Source organism: Syzygium oleosum, unplaced genomic scaffold (assembly GCF_021117445.2).
Source record: "Syzygium oleosum isolate NSW1041296 unplaced genomic scaffold, Sole_v2.1 Sole_v2.13, whole genome shotgun sequence".
Classification (NCBI taxonomy): domain Eukaryota; kingdom Viridiplantae; phylum Streptophyta; class Magnoliopsida; order Myrtales; family Myrtaceae; genus Syzygium; species Syzygium oleosum.
This window is the reverse complement of record NW_026607497.1, coordinates 3,471,793-3,494,952: the sequence shown is the minus strand read 5'-3', so window position 1 is coordinate 3,494,952 and position 23,160 is coordinate 3,471,793. Positions and strand designations below refer to the sequence as shown.

General features: G+C 41.0%; 3 protein-coding genes across 5 annotated transcripts; 2 read left to right on the top strand and 1 right to left on the bottom strand.

The window, feature by feature from the left end:
- The first annotated feature begins 2,686 nt into the window (after positions 1-2,686).
- LOC115675173 (ankyrin repeat-containing protein At5g02620-like) lies at positions 2,687-7,642 on the top strand. 3 transcript variants are annotated; one of them, XM_056316997.1, is made up of 4 exons: positions 2,687-2,893; positions 3,231-3,944; positions 5,681-6,210; positions 6,746-7,642. In XM_056316997.1, exons 2-4 carry the CDS (start codon positions 3,242-3,244, stop codon positions 7,577-7,579), a joined length of 2,067 nt encoding a protein of 688 aa, XP_056172972.1. In that variant the 5' UTR covers positions 2,687-2,893; positions 3,231-3,241; the 3' UTR covers positions 7,580-7,642. The 3 variants fall into 3 exon arrangements, with proteins under 3 accessions (XP_056172972.1, XP_056172973.1, XP_030453638.1); XM_056316998.1 differs by having other exon boundaries at positions 3,217-3,944; XM_030597778.2 differs by lacking the exon at positions 2,687-2,893 and having other exon boundaries at positions 2,907-3,944.
- Positions 7,643-16,543: 8,901 nt separating this feature from the next.
- On the top strand, positions 16,544-20,249 carry LOC115674971 (probable galacturonosyltransferase 12). Its single transcript, XM_030597509.2, has 6 exons — positions 16,544-16,902; positions 17,924-17,979; positions 18,108-18,263; positions 18,431-19,021; positions 19,097-19,399; positions 19,744-20,249. Exons 1-6 carry the CDS (start codon positions 16,692-16,694, stop codon positions 20,026-20,028), a joined length of 1,602 nt encoding a protein of 533 aa, XP_030453369.1. The 5' UTR covers positions 16,544-16,691; the 3' UTR covers positions 20,029-20,249.
- Positions 20,250-20,423: 174 nt separating this feature from the next.
- Positions 20,424-21,725, bottom strand: LOC115674972 (uncharacterized). Its single transcript, XM_030597510.2, has one exon. It carries the CDS (start codon positions 21,641-21,643, stop codon positions 20,621-20,623), a length of 1,023 nt encoding a protein of 340 aa, XP_030453370.1. The 5' UTR covers positions 21,644-21,725; the 3' UTR covers positions 20,424-20,620.
- Positions 21,726-23,160: the final 1,435 nt, after the last annotated feature.

Sequence of the window (23,160 nt, the reverse complement as noted above, 5' to 3'; positions counted from 1 at the left end):
TAAAATTAAGTCGGCTTCAACAAATATTTGCAAGTTCAGGGGAAACTGTCGGCGTACTGCATCAAGAGTTTCTACCTGGCATCTCTCTGGACTGTTCATTCATGTTCTGATGCTTGCAGATGTTGACATTAAGTAATTCCCTGAATGGAGTTTTTCCTCTTCTTCGCCAGAATGGTTCTAACGGTGCTCGCGGTTTCTCAATTATCTGCCATGACCATCAATCCAAGTCTGCTGGTATAATTGATTTCTGTTATTTAAATTCAGGTTGTCCTCCAAATACTCACTCCTCTTTTTCTCTTGTCCATCTCCTGGTACTTTAACGCTCGCCTCTTTGGTGCTCTAGCGGGTACCTCAAACCTCATCTCTCCGTAAGATGGCTCGCTGTAAATGGTAATCACCTGAGCCTAATTCTATCTAACACGTAGTTCTATGGCAGATGGACAGATCCTTTCCCTTGCAGATCTAAAAGCTTCATATTCTCCTCTCAATCGTCAGTCTTCTTTTACGCCGTCAGCACTTGTACTCTCTCTCTCTCTCTCTCTCTCTCTCTCTCTCTCTCTCTCTCTCTCTCTCTCTCTCTCTCTCTCTCTCTCTCTCTCTCTCTCTCTCTCTCTCCTTTTATGCTCTTAAGGATCAGTAGACGAAAATATATTAATTTGGCTCTGCAGAACTTTGTAGCCTGACCACACATTTGAGGCAACGGTCATCATAATTCATGAAATGCAGATAGTCTCAAGTTCAAGAAGTTTTGCAGTGGATTGGATCTCACATGAGTCAGAATGTATTAGATAACACTTACATGTCATAAGGTAGTTTTCACCTTTTTCTTTAATCTTGTTAGGTGCGTTTTTGTCAAGCTGTGGTTGTAAAACTCAATGATTTTAACGATTGAAGCCCAATAAGTGATGACTTGTGACTAATTAAAGGGGAAACTGACACTTGAAGTGATGCGCTCACTTTAGTGCCAAAACTTTTCAAGCAATCACTTCAGTGCCACTTTTTAATAAAACGATTACTCCAGTGCTAAGAAAGTTGAATAAAATAATATTTTTTTTATTTAATATAGGTAGTCTTGCATTTTATGAATATGTGCAGCTTTTGCATTTTCAATAAATTACAATTTTCGCCATTTTCATTTGTGATTTTGATCACTTATATGAAAATATTTAATGTTATTCTTGATATTTACATATAATATAGGGACTAGATTGAACATTTACCAATAGTTCAGAGACAACATTGTATATTAGGCTAAAGTTCAATGACAAAACTAAACAAAATTAAAATTTTGGAACGATATTGCACGTTGGACGAAAGTTCAAGTATCATTTGTGTAGTTATCCCTAAAGAAAACCTTCAATCCGACTTCTATTCACATACTCCAACTCCGTTATCTACTCACAACATTGCTTGTTCCCGTCTACTCCCAAATTGCTCGCCGCGTCAAGTTTCACGTCATCAATCATCGCCGGATTTTAACATGACCCAAAATCACTTTGGTTAGCACAAACTCATGGGAACATTCGGCTCACGTTCATGAGTCTCGTCGCACGCGATTTCCACAAGCAATCGGACCCGATATTTCCTGTATTCTTTGTTTTTTTCATCGAAATTTCCACAAGCAGTCGTCGCCAATGACATGGTTGAAAGGTCTTTGTTCTTCTACCTCCACTTGGTAAAGTTTGACAAATAGCAGACACGCCATTACAACTTTCGACCCGAAGTGGCCAAGTTGGGGTCCGTCGACTTGCGTCATGAAGCTACGTAAGATTTGTACCAAAACCCGCCGTCTTTTCCTTAGCAAGACTTCTTTCTTTCTTATATGATCATGTGATGAATGCATAATTGTCAAGGCTAGACCTAAGAATCTTGTGAAAACAGCGCTAGGTAGGAGAATTAAATTGGGAGGACAAAATCATAATTGCCGACTTGAACTGAGTGCTCAATGTGGTCCACATATTAAGCGCTCGGTTATAATAGTATATCGCATCGTTTAATGTATTGATTTTTTATAGACCATCCTCACTCACCTTATATTGTACCGAAACTCGAAAAAGTATGAGAGAATAGCATTTGTCTACCTAAGTATATCAAGAATGATAATAAATTCAATATACTGAATGATGTAACAATCCACGCATAGGTGACAAATGTGGTTTTTAACTACCTAGTCAGAACCTGGTCATGTTCTAGTAATGCTAACAGGGTTTTGATTACCTTAACCGATGGTAAACGAAGTTGTCCGACGGGCTGAATTTGATAAGATACCACTTTAACATCGTCTCATTGGAACAGAAGCGGCTTGTCAAGGTCACTGGTGCATACATTTTCTCACAAATGGAGACCCTCTCCTACAACCCTCACATACATTTTCTTCACATTTTCTTTTCTCTCTACATTGGTGCAATTGATAAGGGGATACACCTATTTATAAGCAGTCCTAAGTCACCTATTTATAAGTAGTCCTGAGTTGGTGGAGTCCCCAAGCATTTATTAAGCAAGTTTGCAACATATTTTCTGCACTCTTTCTTTTCTCTCTACATTGATGCAATTGAAGAGGGGAGCCATCTATTTATAAGTAGTCCTAAGCTCCTAACTCCTTAGTTGGTGGAGTCCTCAAGCATTTTTACTAAGCAAGTTGGCAGTTGGCAAGTTGCCAGATGTTGGCTGACTTTTCTTTGAAAAAATTCTGGAGATGGCGGCTAAGAAGGAAAAAATCTGGAAAAAGGGGAGAGAGAGACAGGCGGTGTTTCTTCAACACCCCGTGTTTCCGAGGCCGGAATGGAGCGAGACTAGCTTTGAAGAGTCTTCCGGTGGGTGCCCGGGCCGTCGACGTCCCCGTCGAGCCCCTCGACCACCATCTCTAAGGCCATCTCTTCATCTCGCGTCCTAAGTAAGTCCCTTTTCTCAACAGTATCAATCGAGTGGGAACGCGCTGACTGAACGATGCTCATGTCAAGATGCTTGAATAGTTGACTAATCTCCTGACAATCGGTAGTTTTCGGTCCACACAACAATTTGGAGGTACGATTAAAAGTCAACCTCTCAAATCAAAGACGTGTAAGGCTTATACTCCGGAACTTACCTAGAAAGCGGCCCACAATAACCACGCACGAAACCATCTAAATTTCATAGCTCGCGACTCCATCATCGTTGATCTCTTCCTCACAACTCAATAATTCCATCATTTGTTTTCTCCACACGCTGAAAAATGAGGCCTGCAATTCCAGAAGACGAAGAGATGAAGATGGAGGAGGACATGTACATGGACTCAAGTATGTACAAAGCAGCCAGAGAAGGCAACTTCACTGGCCTCGAAAACTCAATCCGCCAGAAACATGGAGCTAATAGAGAAGAGGAAGCCCTACTACTAGAGACCCGCAAGCGCAATAATCTCGTCCACCTTGCTGCGGAGTCGGGCCACAAGGACTTCATCCTGCAGGTCCTCCAGAAGTGCCCCCAGCTTGCGGCCAAGCCCAACTCCTGCGGTGACACGCCGCTCCATGTCGCGGCACGGACAGGCCTCTCTCACATCGTGACGGCCGTCCTCTCCAAGGCCAAGCTGCAAGGGAAAACGCCCACCACCGACACGCCCTCCACGCGGCAGATGAAAGAGATGGAGAATGGGGGCACGGCCGGGATCAATAACAGCTTGCTGAGGCTGGAGAACATGGGAAAGAACACGGCGTTGCACGAGGCGCTGAGGAACGGGAACGAGGAGGTGGGGATGTATCTGTTCGATCAAGATAAAGAGATGGCGGGGAGCGTGAATAAGTCCGACGAGAGCGCGCTGTATTTAGCGGCGGAGTTAGGGATTGAGAAAGTGGTGAAGGCGATGGTGGAGTTCTTGGACAGGCAGCGTGGAGGAGATGTTTGGCATGGCGCTTTGAGTGGCCCGGACGGCCGAAACCCCTTGCATGCAGCTGTTCTTGCTGGAAATATTGGTACGTCAACTAATGCATGCTTAAATGACTAATTTCGCCGCAGTCCTTCCATTTTTTTTAAAGAGATTAATATTAAACATGCACATTAAGCACGGAAACGATCCCATCGGCCATTGGGAGATTGAATTGTTATTGGCACGACACAAAAGCAAGAAGTTTAATAGAAGTGCCATCTGTCCTTTTAGCTTTAAATCTACGTATATGTTACTAAAACTGACCTTTGCAAGTTGCAAGCATTAAGGCAGGTACTTATTAATTATGCAAATTCTTAGGTAAATACCATCAAACTATAAAGATTATATTGGTTGTTTTTTTTCTTTTCTCTTTGTAAGTCATTAACCAAAAAAATGAGGGATGCGTCCATGATTTCTCTAAGTTTCTCTACTGAATTTAGTTGAAATATCTCTATTATTATTCATAAAATGTATAATATACTTGACCCGGGTAAGGAAAAACCCGTATCTGTAATATGTCAGACGATTTAATTCATACTATTACAATTGCGATTTCCATTGCTTTCGCGTGATATTCCTATTTGAGCGTCGTTCTTCATCTCTTTACTTAGTTTCATGATTATTGTCACTATTGTAGCTTTTTTTCTTTTGGTCAAACATTATTGTAGCTTCAAAGAGCTATCTCTTATGCAAGTCGAATGTGAAAAGGTATAAAATGAGATTTTAGTAAACGCAAAATTTCTTGATAAATGTCAAAAGAAACCAAACCTTTCTCTTTCCTTTCTAGTGCTCATCCGGGCAAGCTAGTCGCACGCTTAAAAGTCAAAGGAGTTTCATGGAAAGCACAGGGGAAATAGATTTGTAAAGTATTCGCATGGAAATAACAATCTACTAGTGGACTGAAAATATTTACCAAATATAGAAAACTCTACATGTCTACCGGTCTTACCACTATTCTGATCTTTTGCGCAACGTGTAAGCGTGCGATATAAGAATGCAAAATATAGCTACGGAACTCATATGACAAGCAAATGTATTTTTCAAGAAAAAGAGGTTTCATCTTATGCTAAATCAGGAATGATTTGAAGGGTGTGCATTTCTATTTGTATAAAGTGTCGGTAGTTGGCTTGCCCACGTCGCCTTTTAACTTTCTAATTCAAGCAAACACTTAGGCAAGAATAATATAGAATGAGTCCAAATCTATTTAACTTCTCACCAGTTACAATTAGGATTAGAGGAAACTTTTTCGGCTATTACAAAAAGTACACATTATGTAGCTACACAAACTACTAAGAAAAAAGTATCAAAAAAGTCCTAAACTTATTATATTGATACAAATTCAGTCATAAACCTTTCAATTGGACCAAATTAGTCCTAAACATATTCACATTTATACCAATTGAGTCCATCCGGCCTTTTTTTGCCGGAAATCGCTAACATGGACGCCGGGCGTCCTATATGGTCGCTGCAACAAAAAAAAATTAGAAAAAGAATGTTATATAAAAAAATTAGAAAAAAAATACTAAAAAATTGTCAACTTTATCCACATAGTGCCAGTCATGCCACGTAGGACGGCCGGCATCCATGTCATTGTTTTATGACCAAAATTGGCCGAATTGACTCGATTGATACCAATGTAAAAAAAATTATGACTAAATTAGTCAAATTGAAAAGTTTATGACTGAATTGATACCAATATAATAGATTTAGGTCTTTTTTGGTACAGCTACTGCTATTGATTTATTTTCTATCTACTCTTCCGACGAGTTCTTCCTCATCTAGGTTGCGTGGATGCTCTCATAAAACTCCAAGGATCAAATATGATCAACAAGCCTGACAACAACGGAAGAACAGCCCTGCACTTCGCAGCCAAAGCCAAACAGAAAGAAATCACCGCTCGCCTCCTCCGAACCGACCCTTCTTCGGCCTACGCCAAGGACCTCATCCATGGCCGAACGCCACTGCTCGAAGCCGCCTCCTCGGGCGACCTTTGCCTTCTGAGAGAGATCCTCGAGCACTGTCCCGACACGGTCGAGATCTCTGACAATGAGGGTCGGAATGCGGTTCACCTTGCGCTGAAGTGCGAGCCGAGTTACTCTAAGGAGGTGTTGAAAGTGCCCGAGCTGGTGAAGCTGGTGAACAAAGCCGACTGTCGTCGGGACACACCATTGCACATGGCAGCTAAGGATCATAACTACAAAATTGTGAAGAAGTTGCTGATGAATCCTGAGGTGGATCTGAGGGCCAAGAATGCCGATGGCCTCACGTTTCTGGATATTTGTGAGTCTCGCTGGCAATACACCATGAAGAAGGTAGTTTTCTCAACTCGTCATATTAAATGATCTTGCGAACCAAATCATAATTCGAGAAAAATTGTCAAAACAGATGGATTTTTGTGTTGGGTTATAAAGTGAAATAACACGGAAACTAATAATCTCGTAATTAAAATTTAACGTAGGACAAAAAATATGTTAGAGACGGTAAAGAAAACTAGAGAATTACATGGTTGGTCTGAGTGTTGGTTCCTATTCCACATGAAGAGTTAGTCGCAAAAAACTTACCATTTCGTTCGGTTTCTAATAAAGCATGGTTGTTGTTAATTTGGTAACGTACAGGATTTTTACTGAAATTTTGAGCAAAAGGAAATTGGTTTTTACTTTTCTTTATAATAAAAACAATATGAAACGAAATTTAAGTTGTTGACTATCTATATACCTTTACAATCTTTGGCGGGAAATCTAGGTTGTTGACGATCTTGAAAAATCACACGAGCCTTACCATGAAATAGAATGGTCCATCTCCGTAACCTGCTTCTATTAGCTGCTGATCGTAATTGTCCATCTGCAGAAATACCTCTACCAACACCTGAAGGACCTCCCAGCCGATCGAAGGCTTCCTCCCACCTTGAACCCCTCCGCCAAACACCTCACCCCACTCGACAAGCCAGAAGCCGACCTCAGGGGCCACGCCAACGCCCTCACTGTCGTTGCCACCCTCCTTGCTACCATCACTTTTGCCGCTGCCTTCACATTGCCTGGCGGTTTGACGCCCGACGATGGGGGCGCTCATCCACCGCTGCCATCCCCCTCAAGCAACTTCCATGACTCTCCTGATTACCCACCTCCGAAGAAATTAAGCAGCCCCAGCTACCTTGAACCTGGCCACGCCATCCTCATCGGCCAATCCGCCTTCAAGGTCTTCATCCTAGCCGACATCCTTGCTGTCTCTACTTCCCTGATGGTACTATTCGTCTTGATCTCGGCTATGCTTGCCGACCAGACGGTCTTGAGGAAGGCCATCGCATACAGCAAGAAGCTGCTCTACCTCTCCCTCGGGGGGACCATGGTGGCCTTCATGACAGGGCTGTACAGCGTCATATCGACCGACGTCGGATGGTTGGCAGTTGCCGTGTGCGTCATTGGATCGAGTGTCCCATTCCTGACCAAGTATTTCCAGGTCAAGAGCTTCACATCTTCTCCTGTGCTTCTTCATCGGTTCCTCAGCAGGAAGAGCTCGAAGTGGATAGCACCTGAACCGCCGAGCTCCAGTCGGATTGAGAGGGTCAGAGATGAATCTGAGTCCTTCGATGAAGCAGCCAAACGTGAAGCACGTCCTGTTCAGCTGAGACAACTTTCTAGGCGCACCCGGTCTGGCAGCTCAAAGTTATATACATATACATAAGGTTTTACGTTCCAAGCACCTCATGTGTTCCTTTTTTTGTTGATTTTAGGTTATCGTTGACTAGTCTTGTTTTAACCAAACTCAGAACTCGTATTAATCATTCCGCGCGCTTACCAAATAGCTTTAGTTATGAACTACGCACAAGATTCGAGACTTAAAATTAAGTTGGCTTCAACAAATATTTGCAAGTTCAGGGAAACTATCCACACTAAAAAGGTGAGGCTTTTCATCACACTTATAAACCGACCACCAATCTCTTCCACAACCGATGTGGAATGACCTCAAAACTAATGCAAGCAGGTGTTGACATTAAGTAATTCCATTCGGCGCTCATGGTTTCTCAATTATCTGCCATGACCATCAATCAAAATTTGCTGGAATCATTGATTTCTGTTATTTAAATTCAGGTAGTCCTCCAAATACTCACTCTTCTTTTTCTCGTCCATCTCCTGGTACTTTAACGCACGCCTCTTTGGTGCTCTAGCGTGTACCTCAGCCTCTACTCTCTGCAAGATGGCTCGCTGTAAATGGTAATCACCTGAGGCCTAAATTCTATCTACCACGTAGTCCTATGGCAGATGGACAGATCCTTTCCCCTGCAGATCTAAAAGCTTCATATTCTCCTCTCAATTAAAGCATCAAATCTGATTTCAAATTTAAAGCAGATGGATTTTACTATGCCCTGATGCCTCAAGGACTTCATGAAATATTTGAATTACTTAAGCAATTAGCAAACAATAAATTAAAGGTCAATTAGGAAATTGCAAAGGATATGATTGAATAGGAACAGATTATTTTTACATTCTTGGATGCCGTGCTTGCTCGATGACCAGAATTGAACGATAAAGTTCTCGAAGGAAATTAATAAAGTGCGTAGAGAAAGTAAGACTCGACTAGAAAGCTTTTATACTCAAAGACAACTACTGAACTTAGGATTAATCTAATTCGAATTTGAAATTCAAACCCTAAGCAAAGATCTAATCTGAATGATCTTCTTCCAAACTTGATGGATTCCTTGATTGATGCAGTAGGATTCTTGTGCGAAGTATTAAAAGGTCTTGAGAGATATGTGCCTGTGTAGATAAGTGTGCAAACTTTTATTCGACCTTTGTTATGCGTCTTGATTTTCCTTCGCAATAATCTGCATCTGTCTCGTGCTACTTCAGGAAGACTTGTGACCGCTTTCCATTCTTTAGTTATAGTTATCCCTTAGTTAATGGATCTTTCTTGACTCGAACTTCAACTTTCATTCTCGTTTCCAGTCGATTAATCGTCACCATGTGTCGTGATCTCCACTTGAACTCTGTTCATTGGCAACTCCCGATTGATGAGCTCTTCAGACCCATCGATGGGTTTCGTGGGCCAATTATATTACCATGACTTTTATGATCGACGATCTTGTTTAGGCATTTAATCGAGTAGGTCTTATTGATTAAGTGTATTGCTATGGTCTCATTTGGGCTATTAGCTTCTTTATGTTTTGGTTTAGATTTTGGATCTGGTGTCAACAAATCTGTACTTGTTAAATAACTAAAATGTAATTAACAGACCCCATTGGGAAAATATATATGCACATAGCACAATGCATGTACGGATTAGAACTTTCAACCCAAGTGGCCAATTGGATCCGGTGGCTTCCATGTAAAGCTGTGCAAGATTTGTGGTCCAAAGCTCCACATTTTAGTTTTAGTCAAGATTTGTGATCCTTCAACAAGAAGTCTGGAATAAGGTAAGTCATAGTAGGAAAGTGAGTCACTTCGATAGATTTGAGGGCTGGAAATGGTATTCCGATTTGATCATGCAGCTTCATGATGCTATGAAGTAAAAAGAGGTGATGGAGATGGAGTTCTTCTAAATTGGACCAGGGATCACGCCTGGCACCGATTCAGCTGTTCTGATACAAGAGCTGTTGGACACGAGTTTCTCCTATCATTGACGACATATCGCATCGGGCTTTACTACTTGGTGGACACGTGCCTCCACAGTTAACAAGAGCTATCGATCTCACATTGCAGTGGCTGTCTGTGGCGGCTAAGTCTTGAGAGACCCAACTTTGGTCAGGATACGTGTAGTACTAGAGAACTCGTGTTCGTGAGGAACCAGCCGATCTTTCTCAGCTGAGAATGAGCACAACTGAGGATCATCGGTCTTTTGTTGTGTTCTGTGGTGAAGAATTCTGTATATACGCTCGAACCAATCGAGATGTGAAATCTTCTCAGCCTCCTAAACCAATTGAGCATTTCAGAATCCTGAGATGGAATCCCTCCATTCTAATGGTTATGTGTAGCAATTACTTCAAACCCGTCAGCTCTTGAAACGTCGCTTGCCTCAGGTCCTCTGTGCCCTCGCCCATCCTTTTGTAGCCGCTGCGTTTCATGTTGAGAACCTCCAAATTCGACAAGTTTGACATTGTTCCTGCTTGAATATTCGCCAAGTTGTAAGTTCGTGAAAGGTCCTACACCCTCAGATTATCCAATTTCTCTGTTCCTTACTGGTAGTTGAGTGATTCGAGTGCCGCAGAGGTCAAGGATTTCCAACTTGTAAAGCGTTGTTAATGGAGGTAACCTCGCTAGACAAATGCAGTCTCTTAGGAGAAGAGCGCGGAGCTCGCTCGCTTCAGTAAGAGGAGGCAATGCTGATATGCCAGTCCCGCTCACATTAAAGTTTTTGAGTGATTTAAACCCCTGCAGAAATTTATCAGGAAGTCTCTGGAGAGGAAAATTACCTTGCAGAAGCAAGGTCGTGGCCTTTGGATACCGTAGAACGCAATCCGGAAGCTCTACTAACTTCTTCTTCATGAAGGATATCCTTCTGACAGACCCCGTCATAGTTCTTTCAGGAAGATGGGTCAGGCCGATGCCCAATCGTACAAGAGACTGGTAGCCGGTTTCCAAAGAAGACGATATCCATATAGCAACATCCCTGACTACATCATGCATCTTAATGGTGCCTTCACAGGCACCAACTTCTAACAAATAATGATTTCTTAGGTAATCTATTACAGAAATTCCCTTGTTAAATGAACTATCATAGTCGTCTTGATCATCTATCAGACCTTCTGCTACTATTTCCATGTTAAGAACACTAGTACTTCAAAAAGAATGGCGCACCAGTGTTTTGGCTTTTCAGAGAGTTCAGGGAGAAAGTGTCTGCAAAAACCGGAGGATATGATCGGAAGTCGCTTCGCAGTATTATTTATAGAACTACCGGGATAGCCATAATCGTTGCTTCGCTGCGTAGATCAAAGTGGCAATGATCAAAGGAAGCTACGGCAAAACTCTGGACATAATTGTGGTTTTGTACATTGCACTCGTCATATTTCCTCTAACGTGTTTTCTTTGGTTTAAGCAAGATTGCGTTCAAGAAGTTGAAATCTCTCAAATCCTGAGCTTTTCCCACCTGAGGTCAGAACTCGAGTGGCTGACTTTTCAGCCTCTCAGGCATTTGTGCAATAAATGGGCCCAAGCCCAAAGCCCATCATTGACCTATAACTCCAACCGCTTAAGACCAGAGTAAATTAAAATTAAGAACAAAAAAATAAATGTAGATGGACACAAAGAGGATAAAAAGGAAAGAACATATAGAGAGAGTTGGTTCGTTGAAATGGACGAAGAGGAAAGCTGAAGACGAGAGAGAAAATTTTGCGCTCAGGCACCTCGGACGTCACGACAAGCTGAATTAACTCCCTCGGCATCCACAAGGCGATTTTTGAAAGTGATTGTAAGGTGTTAATTGATGCTATTCAACAAAATGGCATTTGTCCTTGGTGTATTCATCCTTTCGTCTCGGATACTCGTTTACTTCTCAGCATCAACCCAGAATGGAGTTTCAAGTGGATCAACAGATCTAGTAATGTTGCTGCTCATGAGCTTGCAAAATGGGCTTTTTATCATTTAGGAAATGCTTCGTCTTTCTTTTTTAATGATCTCCCACCTAGAGTCAAATACTTAGTGTTAGCGGAGTCTTCCTTTATTTATCGTGTTGATGTAGGCTCTAACTCTTCTGTGTAATATTGTACTTTTCTGATGCAATGGAAGGTTCGATTTAGCAAAAAAAAAAGCTGGATTAACTCCGTTTTGCAGTGCCCGACAAGAATTTGAACCTTTTGCTCATCTAATCGGAGTAATTTTAGGAGTTAGGCCATAAATTCGGAGTTAAGTGAATTTTGAACTGCAAGGTTCAATTGAGAAATTGTTAAGCTGTGAATTATATGGAGATGATAGTTTAGAGCGTTGTGGAGCCATGAAATTTGACAAAAATCGATTATGAATTATGGTTTGACTCTTTCAAAGTTTCACGTGCGAATTACGTGTAAACACGTAAGGGACAAAGATAAATGTTCGTTATGAACGAGTTTCTTCATTAGTGCGAAGGAGTCGCTTGGTTGACGAATAAGCGTAGTTAAGTCGAGTCATTCGTAAGAGTGTTTTACTTGTATTTTGATATTGTTTTTCGGTTAATTGATAGAAATACGAGTTCGTCCGGTCAAGAAATCTTTGTAGGTTGGTTTTCGGCTTTTCTAGGTAAGTGATGCCATCTCTTTTACGAGTTTGCAAACTCATATTTCGAAAGTCATAAAAATTTAATGTATTATAAGTTATGAAAGAGCATATTTGTTACACAAAATTTTGATCGGGCATTTACTACTTTTCGATTATTTAGGAATGGTTTGAGAAACACTTTATGAAAGGCGTTGCATATTGATTGTGAATCTGGCTTATGAAATGAATTCCAAAATGATATGAAAAATATCATGTAAAATATATTATTTTGATGAACGAAGTTGCGAAAGTGTATATATATACATGTATGTATGTTAAAATGTATTATGTTTATTAGATGGATATGGATTTGGTTTAGTGGATTATTAGAGAATGAAGGTTTGATGCTCATTATCGCTCTGAACCCGGTTAGGGAAATTAGGTATGCATACTAGTTTAAGGATATTCTTTTGGGCCAAGCCACCTACTGACATACATCTAGGGGTGTGCAAAACAAATCGCCCGGACCGAGAATTGCCCGACCCTGACTGGACCGGCCGGTTTGGTCCGATTCCCGGGAGTGTTGGTCCAGTTCCCGGTTCCTAAAAGTGGAACCGGTGTTAAAGCAATTCGGTTCCTGGTTCTAGGGGAATCGGACAGTACCGAACCGACTATATATACTTTTTTTAGTTTTCATTTCTTCAAAAAAGTTAATAAAATGTGAACTAAACCCAATACAATGTTTTTTCCTTATCGTCGCACCACAATGACTCTTCATTCATCATCACTTCCGTCGATATGTTAAGATTTGTCAGTCTCTCTCGTTGTGGTAAAAAAAATATATAAAAGTGATCGATTCTATTAGATCGGAATCGGAACCAGACCGGGAACCAATCACCCCTACGTACATCCACCAAAATAGTCTAATTATTCATAAAGGTTGTTCACCTTTATTCCGGATCTAGTATTGCTCCTACTGCCTTAAAAGCTTGTCTTACCAAACACTAGTTTTCTTTTTCTTCCTCAAACGTGAAACAAAGCACAGATTATGACATCCGATCCAACATGAAAGGAATACATGAGAAGTATAATAATGCATATGTTGTATTTTTTTTTTTTTGGCCAAAAAAATAAAACCCAGTTGGTTAACCACTTTCAAAGCAATGCAAGTACTACTCAATGGGCTTTAGTTGCTCATTTCATTCGTCTTACTTGCTTTTCAAGTTCTTCAGCCAACCACAAATAAGACGAGAGCATTTACGTTATTAGCACCACATTTTGATAGTGAGATTATTGGGTATGAGTTGTTTATGTTTGAGACTAACTTCTAGGTATAGTTGTTAGTTGGAGATGTAATATTCTTTTGATAGTTTATAGAAACTCTGATCCTATAACCAGATTACTCTTTTGTCAAATATATGGATGTATATATATTGATAACAGGTCAATAATAGTTATGTTTGAAGTTGTGTCCTTCAGATGAAAAACAATCGTGTCGTTACCCCTATGCTCGTAGAGTTGGAGGTGTGACAATTTGACCTGGGCTATTTCATTTAATGATTGGAATTGCCATATTCGGTGAGGCATTGCTTCACAATGGGAGATTGAGTTGAGAATGCCAAAAGGATGGAAAACCCTAGCATAAAAGTCCATTCTGTTGATCAAAACAATAATCTTTCAGGGGTCTTCATCTGCAAAATCAAAACCTTTAGATATAAAGCAAGGATTGTTATGCGCAATACATTGACTATTGAGACATTGTTGGCTCTGACTTTGCTTCTGTGAGCACCGTCCTGGTTTGTTTAGTCAAGTTGACTTGATTCCTGTGGGCAAAAGCTGATTTTTTAAGAACAAATATGGTATGCTCGAGTTGGGCAGGTTTTGTAGATAGCGAGATATTCCATTAACAGACTTAGATTGAGAAATAAAGGCAGTGACTAGTGAGTGACGATTGTTATTGCTCCAATCAGAAGACGAAAATAATAAATCTGGCTGAAGTTTAGGCATAACAACAGAGGAGATTTTTCTAGCTTATCCATGTTCTGATGTGAAGTTTTCTCTTGTGACGATGAGCATGTTACAAGCCACAAATGGCCATAGACAAGTAAATGTACCGAACGCTAGAAAGGGTTCTTCAAATTGATCAAGATTCAATGATGGATTGTATTTCATGAAGCCTGGTCATGAGTTGAGTCTTAGTGAAGGCGGATACGCTTGAGATCATCTTTCGGATCTTCTATCTTGGTAATCACCCCGACTGCAATTACAAGCCACGAATGGCCATAGACAAATAAATGCACCAAAGGCTACAAAGGGTTTTTCAAAGATTCAATGTCAGATTATATTGGGTTAATACCACGAAAAACTCAAAACTGATACATCTGTGATAAATTTACCCCGAACTAATTTTTTGGCCACCAAAAACCCCAAATTGATATATCTGTGACAATTTTATCCCAAACCGGTACATTTGTGACAAATTTACTCTCCGTTAGTATCCGTTAAATTGGATTAATATCACGAAAAATCACAAATTGGTAAACTTGTGGCAAATAAAGGGGTAAAAGCTCAAACAGGTACACCTGTCAACTATCACATGTCATCAAACTTAGCAATTTGACTGTAAAATTTAACGAAAACTAACGGAGGATAAATTTGTCACAGGTGTACCAGTTTGAGATTTTTGGTGGTCAAAAAATTAGTTCGAGGTAAAATTGCAACAGGTGTACCGGTGTGGGATTTTTGGTGGTCAAAAAAATAGTTCGGCGTAAAATTGTCACAGGTGTATCAGTTTGGGATTTTTTGTAATCAAAAAAATAATTCGCAATAAAATTGTCATAAGTGTATCAATTTGTGGATTTTTGTAGTATTAACCCGATTGTATTTCATGAAGCGTGGTCATGAATTGGGCCTTAGTGAAGGCAGATACACTTGAGACCATCTTTTGGATCTTCTATCGTGGTAAGCACTCCGACTGCAGTGGGACGAAAGATCGGTGCAGTGGGACGAAAGACCATCCGATGACTTCTGGAATGCTCAGATTACCAACATGATAGATTAAATGTGACAGTAAGGCGTGAAGAGTGGTTCCAATAATTCCATGAACTTGTCATGATGCTACCTTGACAATTGATAGGGACTGATCATGATCTCCAGTCTTCATAGACTGGGGGCCCAATTTGCTGATGTTTTGATATTGGGCCTTGGCCCAATCTGACAACTCAAATGCTAGATCGACCATCTTTAGAAATTAGAAATGAAGACTTCTACCCCAACATGGGAAAAGGCAAATGACCATTTACTGATCCTTTGAGCAGGAAGATAGGAATCATACAGAAAAAAGTTCTACTAAACCATTAGCATATCGGTAAGAATATAACTCACGGAATTTGAAAAGAAGAAACACTCTATTGGTCCGTATGATATACATATTCTATATATCGCTAACGATCCAATCTTCTATTTCATTCAGCATTTGCCTTTGCAATCCAATGTTCTTGAGCAATAAGGATCATCGGACTATGACTCCATCAAGACGATTAATTCCGGCAATGTGAAGAACTAATGTAAATCGCGACTTCACATGACAGAAAAGGTTTAAATATTGACCTATGAACTTGTGGAAGTAGAAGTCCCTACCTAACAAATAGGAGGAAAACGTGTCATTCTTTTTTTTTTAAAGGAACAAGTTTGTTAGACCATTTCTTTTGCCCAGCAAAAGAAGCAAGCGAAAGGGGGCTCTCTCTTTTATTCTTATTCTAGTTTTGAGGGAAGTGCCGACCCTGTACATTCCTCATTCTCTTCCAACAACCGAAGCAAAGAGAGACGGAGAGAGTCACCGTCCAATCAGAAACCCCGTTCCGTCAAAGTCCAAAGTCTCATGTATGCTTCAAAAGTCGTCATCTGGTGGCAAAGCTAAGTAAACACCAGACATCAGACAATGCTCTCTCATCTTACTTCCCATCAACCTCCCTCCTTCAACCCCAAGCCAGAACACCCCCCAGGATTAAAAAAATGAGAACACCCAAATGAAAATCCTTTCTGCTGTCACAATCACAGCACATAAATGGTGTAAAGTTGATGTATTTTATTGGTTATTTTGCATATGGTCATTTCGTTCATGGTAAATAAACGCTGAACACGTGACTATAGCTCGAGACATGAAAACGGATCGTTTCCTTTAAAAGAACGATGGTGAAATCTAGTTTTTTTAAATCGAGCCGATCATTGAAAGACAGGTGTATCCATTTGATTCTTCTACCGTGATCGAGTTTATCCACCGCATCGGTCATGGAATTGATGGATTAATAGTCGTCGTTTCTCAAGTCCCCCTGTCACTTTCCCTTCAACAACAACCCCCCTCCCCATGTGTAGAATAAACAGACACAGTCCTTCAAACATCCATTTCTATTATCCCAACTTCTAAGCAAGTTTTGGTGACCGAAAGCTACCTCAAACCCCCCATCAAAACCCCCTGACCTTTTTGCCTGCATGGCACTCCTTTGCCAACAACATTCTTGTTTTGGCCATTCTTGCCAAACGACTCGGGGAATACACAGAGAAGAGCAGAAACTGGGTCTCTTCTGCTTTTGGTGGTAACTTGTCTTTTTGTTTGGGCTAAATAAAAAGGGATGCAGCTTCATATCTCGCCCAGTTTGCGACACGTGACCGTGCTTCCGGGCAAAGGAGTCAGAGAGTTCATCAATGTCAAGGTCGGGTCGAGACGGGTCTCATACCGCATGCTGTTTTATATGCTGTTGCTCTTCACATTTCTTCTGCGAGTCATTTTTGTTATGACGGCGGTGGATGGCATCGACGGGGAAAGGAAGTGCTCCTCTATAGGTGAGTCCCCACTTAGTTATTGTTTCTAGCATAAAGTTTGAAGTTCGTATCGAAACTAATGAATCAAAGCTAGAACTATATATCTACCTGTGAAGAAACACGATCGGGCCAAGAATGTTAATGAGTTCTTGGAAGCATTTTTCTCTGTTCAGGAAGTAAAAAAGGATAAAGCTACATAAAGATTTCCGAACTTCAGCGCAGAACATATTACTGATTTGTGTGTTTACATAGTTTTACAGACATCAAAATCAAAATGTTCTAAAAAAATCTTTCATCGGTTTGTTGTGCAAAGAATAGTATAGGATCTGGTAGTTCTGTGAACTTCATTTGGTTGTCGGGTAGATTAAATTCGGCAAACATAACACCCTTCAGATTAGAAAGCAAGTGGAAACAAAGGAATTCATTCATTTTTACCTAAGACATCATGAAATGTAGTTTCAAGTTGATTAATCATAACAGAGGTCCGATATCTAGGACTTTGAGTATGTGATAATCCTTTAATAGGTCACATCATATAAGCATCGAAATATCACAGCGCTTATTTGATAAGTTGAACAAAATTTCATCTAGTGTCTAATTTTGTGAATCTTCTGGTTATGAATGTTACACTCCTTTTATTTGGTATCCCTTATTGGGGTCAACTTCTGTCAACCGTTAGGTCCATCGGATGTAATCAATAACCACCTATAACTACGTCCCCAGGACACACTTTAACCAAAAAATTTCCCCCAGGGATTTAGCTCAAAAACTTCCTTATCATACTCAAATTATGTGGCACCGACAGGAAAGATGGTTCCATTTAGATTATAGATCAGAGAAGCCTATAGTTTACCAAAGGCTGACATACAATCTGTCTCAACAAGGACAAAGAAATTCAGTCCTCAGATTTATGTAAAGCAGGCTATAAATTATTATGGCAACCACATGAACATGAACACGAGCAATTCTGAAAAGTTCCATCACTAAATACCTTACTCAGAAATCCTACGTGATTATTCAGTGATTACCTCTATGGTGGCAGGTTGCCTTGGGAAGAAACTAGGACCGAAAATTTTGCATCGAAGGCTCGAACCAGCAGTAATCTCCTCTCCAACATCTTCATTGCTCAATAAATCTTCTTCAACATCTTCAGTTCAAAGCTTGTGAAGGAAAATAATAACTCTCTTGTCGCTGCCACAAATAATAACTCTCACCCCATTTTACAGGTTCCAGAAGTAATATACCAGATCTTAGACAAACCCATTTCAGAAGATGAACTAAGAGGAAAATCTGAAATCCCCCAAACTTTGGAAGATTTTGTCGCTGAGATGAAGGAAAGCAGATCAGATGCCAAAGCCTTTGCTCTCCGGCTTCGAGAAATGGTACCAACCTGATGTCTGTTCCGCATGATCAATAATCCCTAGATGCATATTTAATCTTGACAATTGTTCTTGTTTCATCATTTTGTGTAAATTTACCTTGTCAACAGAACATCATGCCACTGAAATATTTTTGGAGCTTTAGCTGATTAGAAGTTTTTACATTCCAGGTCTCTCTACTTGAGCAAAGGACCCGAACAGCTAAAATCCAAGAATATCTATATCGGCACGTGGCATCTAGCAGCGTACCAAAACAGCTTTACTGTCTGACCTTAAAACTTGCCAATGAACACTCAACAAATGCTGCTGCCAGATTGCAGCTTCCATCAGCTGAGTTTGTCCCAGCTCTCATGGACAACTCTTATTTCCACTTTGTCCTAGCTTCAGACAATGTTTTAGCCGCTTCTGTGGTTGCAGCATCGCTTGTCCACAATTCACTCCGTCCCGGAAGGGTTGTCCTCCACATAATAACAGATAAGAAGACCTATTCTCCAATGCAGGCGTGGTTCTCCTTGCACCCTCTATCTCCCGCCATAATTGAGGTCAAGGCACTCCACCACTTTGACTGGTTTGCCAAGGGAAAAGTGCCTGTGTTGGAAGCAATGGAGAAAGATCAGCGTGTTAGGTCACAATTTAGAGGAGGGTCGTCAGCCATTACAGCTAGTAACAGTGAGAAGCCTATTGTGGTTGCAGCAAAGCTTCAAGCACTGAGTCCAAAATACAATTCCATGATGAATCACATAAGAATACATCTACCTGAGGTACGAAGACCACAAGTCCCGGTTGTTTCTTCTCTAAGGTGCAATTTATGCTTAATTCAACTTGTTCTTTTGCAGCTATTTCCAAGTCTAAATAAGGTAGTTTTCCTGGACGATGATATTGTGATTCAAACCGATCTTTCCCCTCTTTGGGATATCGATATGAATGGGAAGGTCAACGGAGCTGTTCAAACATGCAAAGGGGAGGATAAGTTCGTGATGTCAAAGCGATTAAAGAGCTATTTGAACTTCTCCCATCCTCTCATAAGGAAGCATTTTAATTCTCACGAATGTGCATGGGCTTATGGCATGAACATTTTCGATCTAGAGGCTTGGAGAAAGAGTAATATAAGTCTTACTTACTATCACTGGCTTGAAGAGGTAAGCACCTCAATATCAAGAATATAATCAGTGCTATGCTGTGCTTGTGTGATTTAACCGTTCTACAACACATCAAATATGCACAGGCATACTGTTTGCATAAATACCTTGCTCTATTACATCAGATACATAATAATTGACAGGTTGTAATGAAGTAGGTGATAATAGAATATTCTAGGACGTTTCTGTATCATAATAACCTGAAAGTATAATGCACATGTCTCTGCAACTCATACTGCCTTCAATTTTCCCATGCTCTCTTCTGATAATAACCTGAAAGTATAATGCAGATGTCTCTGCAACTCATACTGACTTCAATTTTCTCATGCTCTCTTCTCGTGCAGAACTTGAAATCCGATCTAAGCTTGTGGCAGCTAGGAACATTACCTCCCGGTCTAATAGCATTCCATGGTCACGTTCACATAATTGATCCCTTTTGGCACATGTTGGGGCTTGGATACCAGGAAAACACAAGTTTTGCAGACGCTAAGAACGCAGGAGTCATCCATTTCAATGGCAGAGCAAAACCCTGGCTAGACATAGCCTTTCCGAAACTTCGGCCACTGTGGGCCAAGTACGTCGATTTTTCTGATAAGTTAATCAAGGGCTGTCATATTAGAGCTTCCTAGAATGCAGTTGGAGGGAAGCTGCCTCACCATGTGGAACATAAGAGCTATTGTATCTGTACATGTCAAGGGAAACAGAAGGTAAAGTCCACAAGCGATTACAACTGAGGGTACATACGAAAGAACAGCTTCAGCATCATGCAAATTTTGGAATCTCTCTCATGCGTTGTAATTTACTCTGTTCTCTCTCTTAGTGGTTTCAATTACAAGATGTCTTCGAATAAGATTCCCTCCAGGCATATCTTCACGGGAATAATCCACATTGACTACAAAGAAAATTTTCCCTCTTTGCATAACCTGCTTTACATAAACCCGAGTAGATTACATAAAAATTAAGGAGATAATAAGCAATGCAGTCTCAAAAGAATGTAGGGAAGATATTTCACTGCTTCGGAGACTTAAAATGAAATTATTCTCAGACAACCAGCAAAGGAACAAATAAGAAAACAGACATCCTTAAATTGGTCCAGACTTCTTGTTAGGAGCAATCAACCGATAAAATGCAGCACAGAATTCTATAGTCAATCGAGAGTGAGAGGCATCATATGTAAACAACCAAAAATTGAACTCTATTCTTTTTGCCACAAAAGAAATGCTACTTTCTCCCGGTTACATTGGACACAAGCTCCTTCAAGAACTTTGCAGACTTGGCAATAGGCGAATTGATGGCCATCAAATTATACAACACGGTTTCGACTTCACCGATGGATGGCCGAGATTTGAACCTCGAAACCACCTTCAAACTCCCTTCTTCTTCTTCTTCTTCTTCGACAAGAACAGCCCATCTCTCCCCACTGACGACCCCATCTCTAACGCACTTAAAGATCACGCCTTTCCTCTTGCTCAAAATTCCCTTAACTTCCAAGCCCATGAAGGAATAAATTACCTCAAATGATCCCACAAAACTCCTGAGCTCACCAAAATTCTCCTCTTCATCAAATGCCCATTTGGGATTGAACAGCACAACCGGCTTCGGGTACGCTATCTCAGTCGATTCTTTCACCACATTCAACTGCGAAGGTCCTGGAGCTAAAACGACCACCACATCAGCAGAATTGAAGATCTGGACATCATCATCCTCTGTAACTGATGATACGTCCGTATGCGCCACCCGACTTGCTGAATTCGATTTAAAGCCTCCGGCTGAAGATTGTTTGTCAGGCCATAAGAACAGAATCTTGACAGGAGAGCCTTTTCTTTTCACGGGCAAGTCTTGGAACACGTCGGAAACGAGCTGGGACAGCGACTCGGGCGAGTCATCGACGACTGGGATCTCGACCCTGAACCTGGGTTGCTTCAGCTTCTTGAGCTTGCCGGCGAGCTTGGGGTTGTTGAGAGGCTTCTCCAAGGTGGTGGAGAGGCAAGTCCTGGCTTGCCTTATGGCTTCTTCCCTTGAGGCTGGTGGGTTTGGAGAAGAGAGAGAAGCTTGAAGAGAGAGCTTGCTGGCTCGGGGTCTCCGAGGAAGCGTTCGAGGGCAGAGAGTGATGCGGCAAATGGGTTCGTGCGTGGGAAGTTGGAGATATGAGGGAGAGATTTTCTGGGGCAACAACGTTGTTGGTGGACTAGGATCTGCGCGTCTGTTGGTGAGCGTATAAGTTCTGAAGAAAGTGGAAGCCATTTGAGTTCACTTGAGAAAGAGCAGAGCCCGGAGTACTTCAGAGCAGCGGACAATAGCTTCATGCATGATGCAGATAAGGTTTCATTTCATGGCTGGTCGTAAGCCTAAGCCCCACAATTTTTGAAGTAAATGAACATGGTTTTTTTTTTTTTTTGGAGATTATGATGGCATTTACTATTTTTCTAATGCCTACGAGGCAAGATATTTTATAACACTTTCATTTGGTACAGAATTTTTGTAAATCAATTAAAATCGATGTAAAATCTCACGTGCCGATTAATGCTTGTGATTGATATGATCATGAGTAGATCAGGATCTAGATAAATATTTCATCAAGGAATATCATATGATAATTTCTCTTTAAGAAATCCAAGGCAACAACTTCAAAATAAATGATTTGCTATGAATTTCAATTCGAAGTCGTTTCTGGAATGTCTGGACTGGAGACCCTTGTGCCGAACTGAATAGTTCACAAAACATGATGAGTTTATGGTTTACAAGTAAGTTGAAGCTCACTTAGCAACCAAGAGAACACAACAAGAAACAGAACTGAGAAATGAATTGGCAGAACTTGTTGCAATTGACATGTGAGGACTGAAAACTAGCACTATCATTTTGAAGTTCAAACTTTGTACCATCATCCGGCACTTCGACATCAAGAAGAACTAACAGGATCAGTGATGGCAAGATCAATACAGTTGGGCAGAGAAATATGGGCCCCAAATTACTGTGAGCTGCTGACTTAAGCAACGGGGGTGACCGGAGTACATGATCCTGTGAAGTATTTCCAGCAGCGAGAGGCGAGAACTGCCAATGGCGTTCCCACGGGGGTGGCTGACGAAGGGTACCAACTTGCTTCCGGGAGTTTGGCCTTGATTGGCGAAGGAGGCAGGAACTGCCGGAGGTGGAGTCAAGAATGGTGGTGCATACATGGCTTTCAGTTGCTGCTCCGTACTTTTCCTTCTCGTTTTCACCCTTTGCTTCTCGCCACAAAGCTCGTTCTTCTCAGCCTGCTCATGAAAAGGCGCCTGCTAGAAACCACTGTTCTCCCTAGCAGATATATAATATGTGATGTAATCAAGTTGATTACTGACAAAGTGATAGATGGGATGAAAGAACTCAACATTTGTGACAAGCTGAAACTTACTAACAGTCAATGAGTCACTTTCAACTCTTTGATTTTTCCCTAAAGGCTCGAATTTGAGTCCTTCAACTTTCGGGTTTCACCCCACAACCGAGTTACCATTCGGACAGCACCCATCAATATGGCGGCCTTATCAGCTTGGGAGGCCTTCCTGGCACCAGGTTAGACCCTAATTCCAGGTTACAAGATGCTTAGTTGAAGTCCCTACTTGTGTGTATTCAGAAAAGAGACGGAAAAAGGGAGACTACTTGTCATTTAATCGATCTCTTCGCACCCTTGTCCAAACCCGAGATCTAAAATGGATTTTGTCGATATCCATGGCGAGCGGACTTACCCCAATAATGAAATTGCCTATACTCGGTGTCAATCTCAT

Bases quoted from the DNA above. Each gene is read 5' to 3' on its own strand.
- LOC115675173 (XM_030597778.2), top strand. From the start codon at position 3,212: ATGAGGCCTGCAATTCCAGAAGACGAAGAGATGAAGATGGAGGAGGAC. The intron at 3,945-5,680 runs GTACGTCAACTA...TTCCTCATCTAG, and splicing joins TGTTCTTGCTGGAAATATTG to GTTGCGTGGATGCTCTCATA. The intron at 6,211-6,745 runs GTAGTTTTCTCA...GTCCATCTGCAG, and splicing joins GGCAATACACCATGAAGAAG to AAATACCTCTACCAACACCT.
- LOC115674971 (XM_030597509.2), top strand. From the start codon at position 16,692: ATGCAGCTTCATATCTCGCCCAGTTTGCGACACGTGACCGTGCTTCCG. The intron at 18,264-18,430 runs GTACCAACCTGA...TTTACATTCCAG, and splicing joins CTCTCCGGCTTCGAGAAATG to GTCTCTCTACTTGAGCAAAG. The intron at 19,400-19,743 runs GTAAGCACCTCA...CTTCTCGTGCAG, and splicing joins ACTATCACTGGCTTGAAGAG to AACTTGAAATCCGATCTAAG.
- LOC115674972 (XM_030597510.2), bottom strand. From the start codon at position 21,643: ATGGCTTCCACTTTCTTCAGAACTTATACGCTCACCAACAGACGCGCA.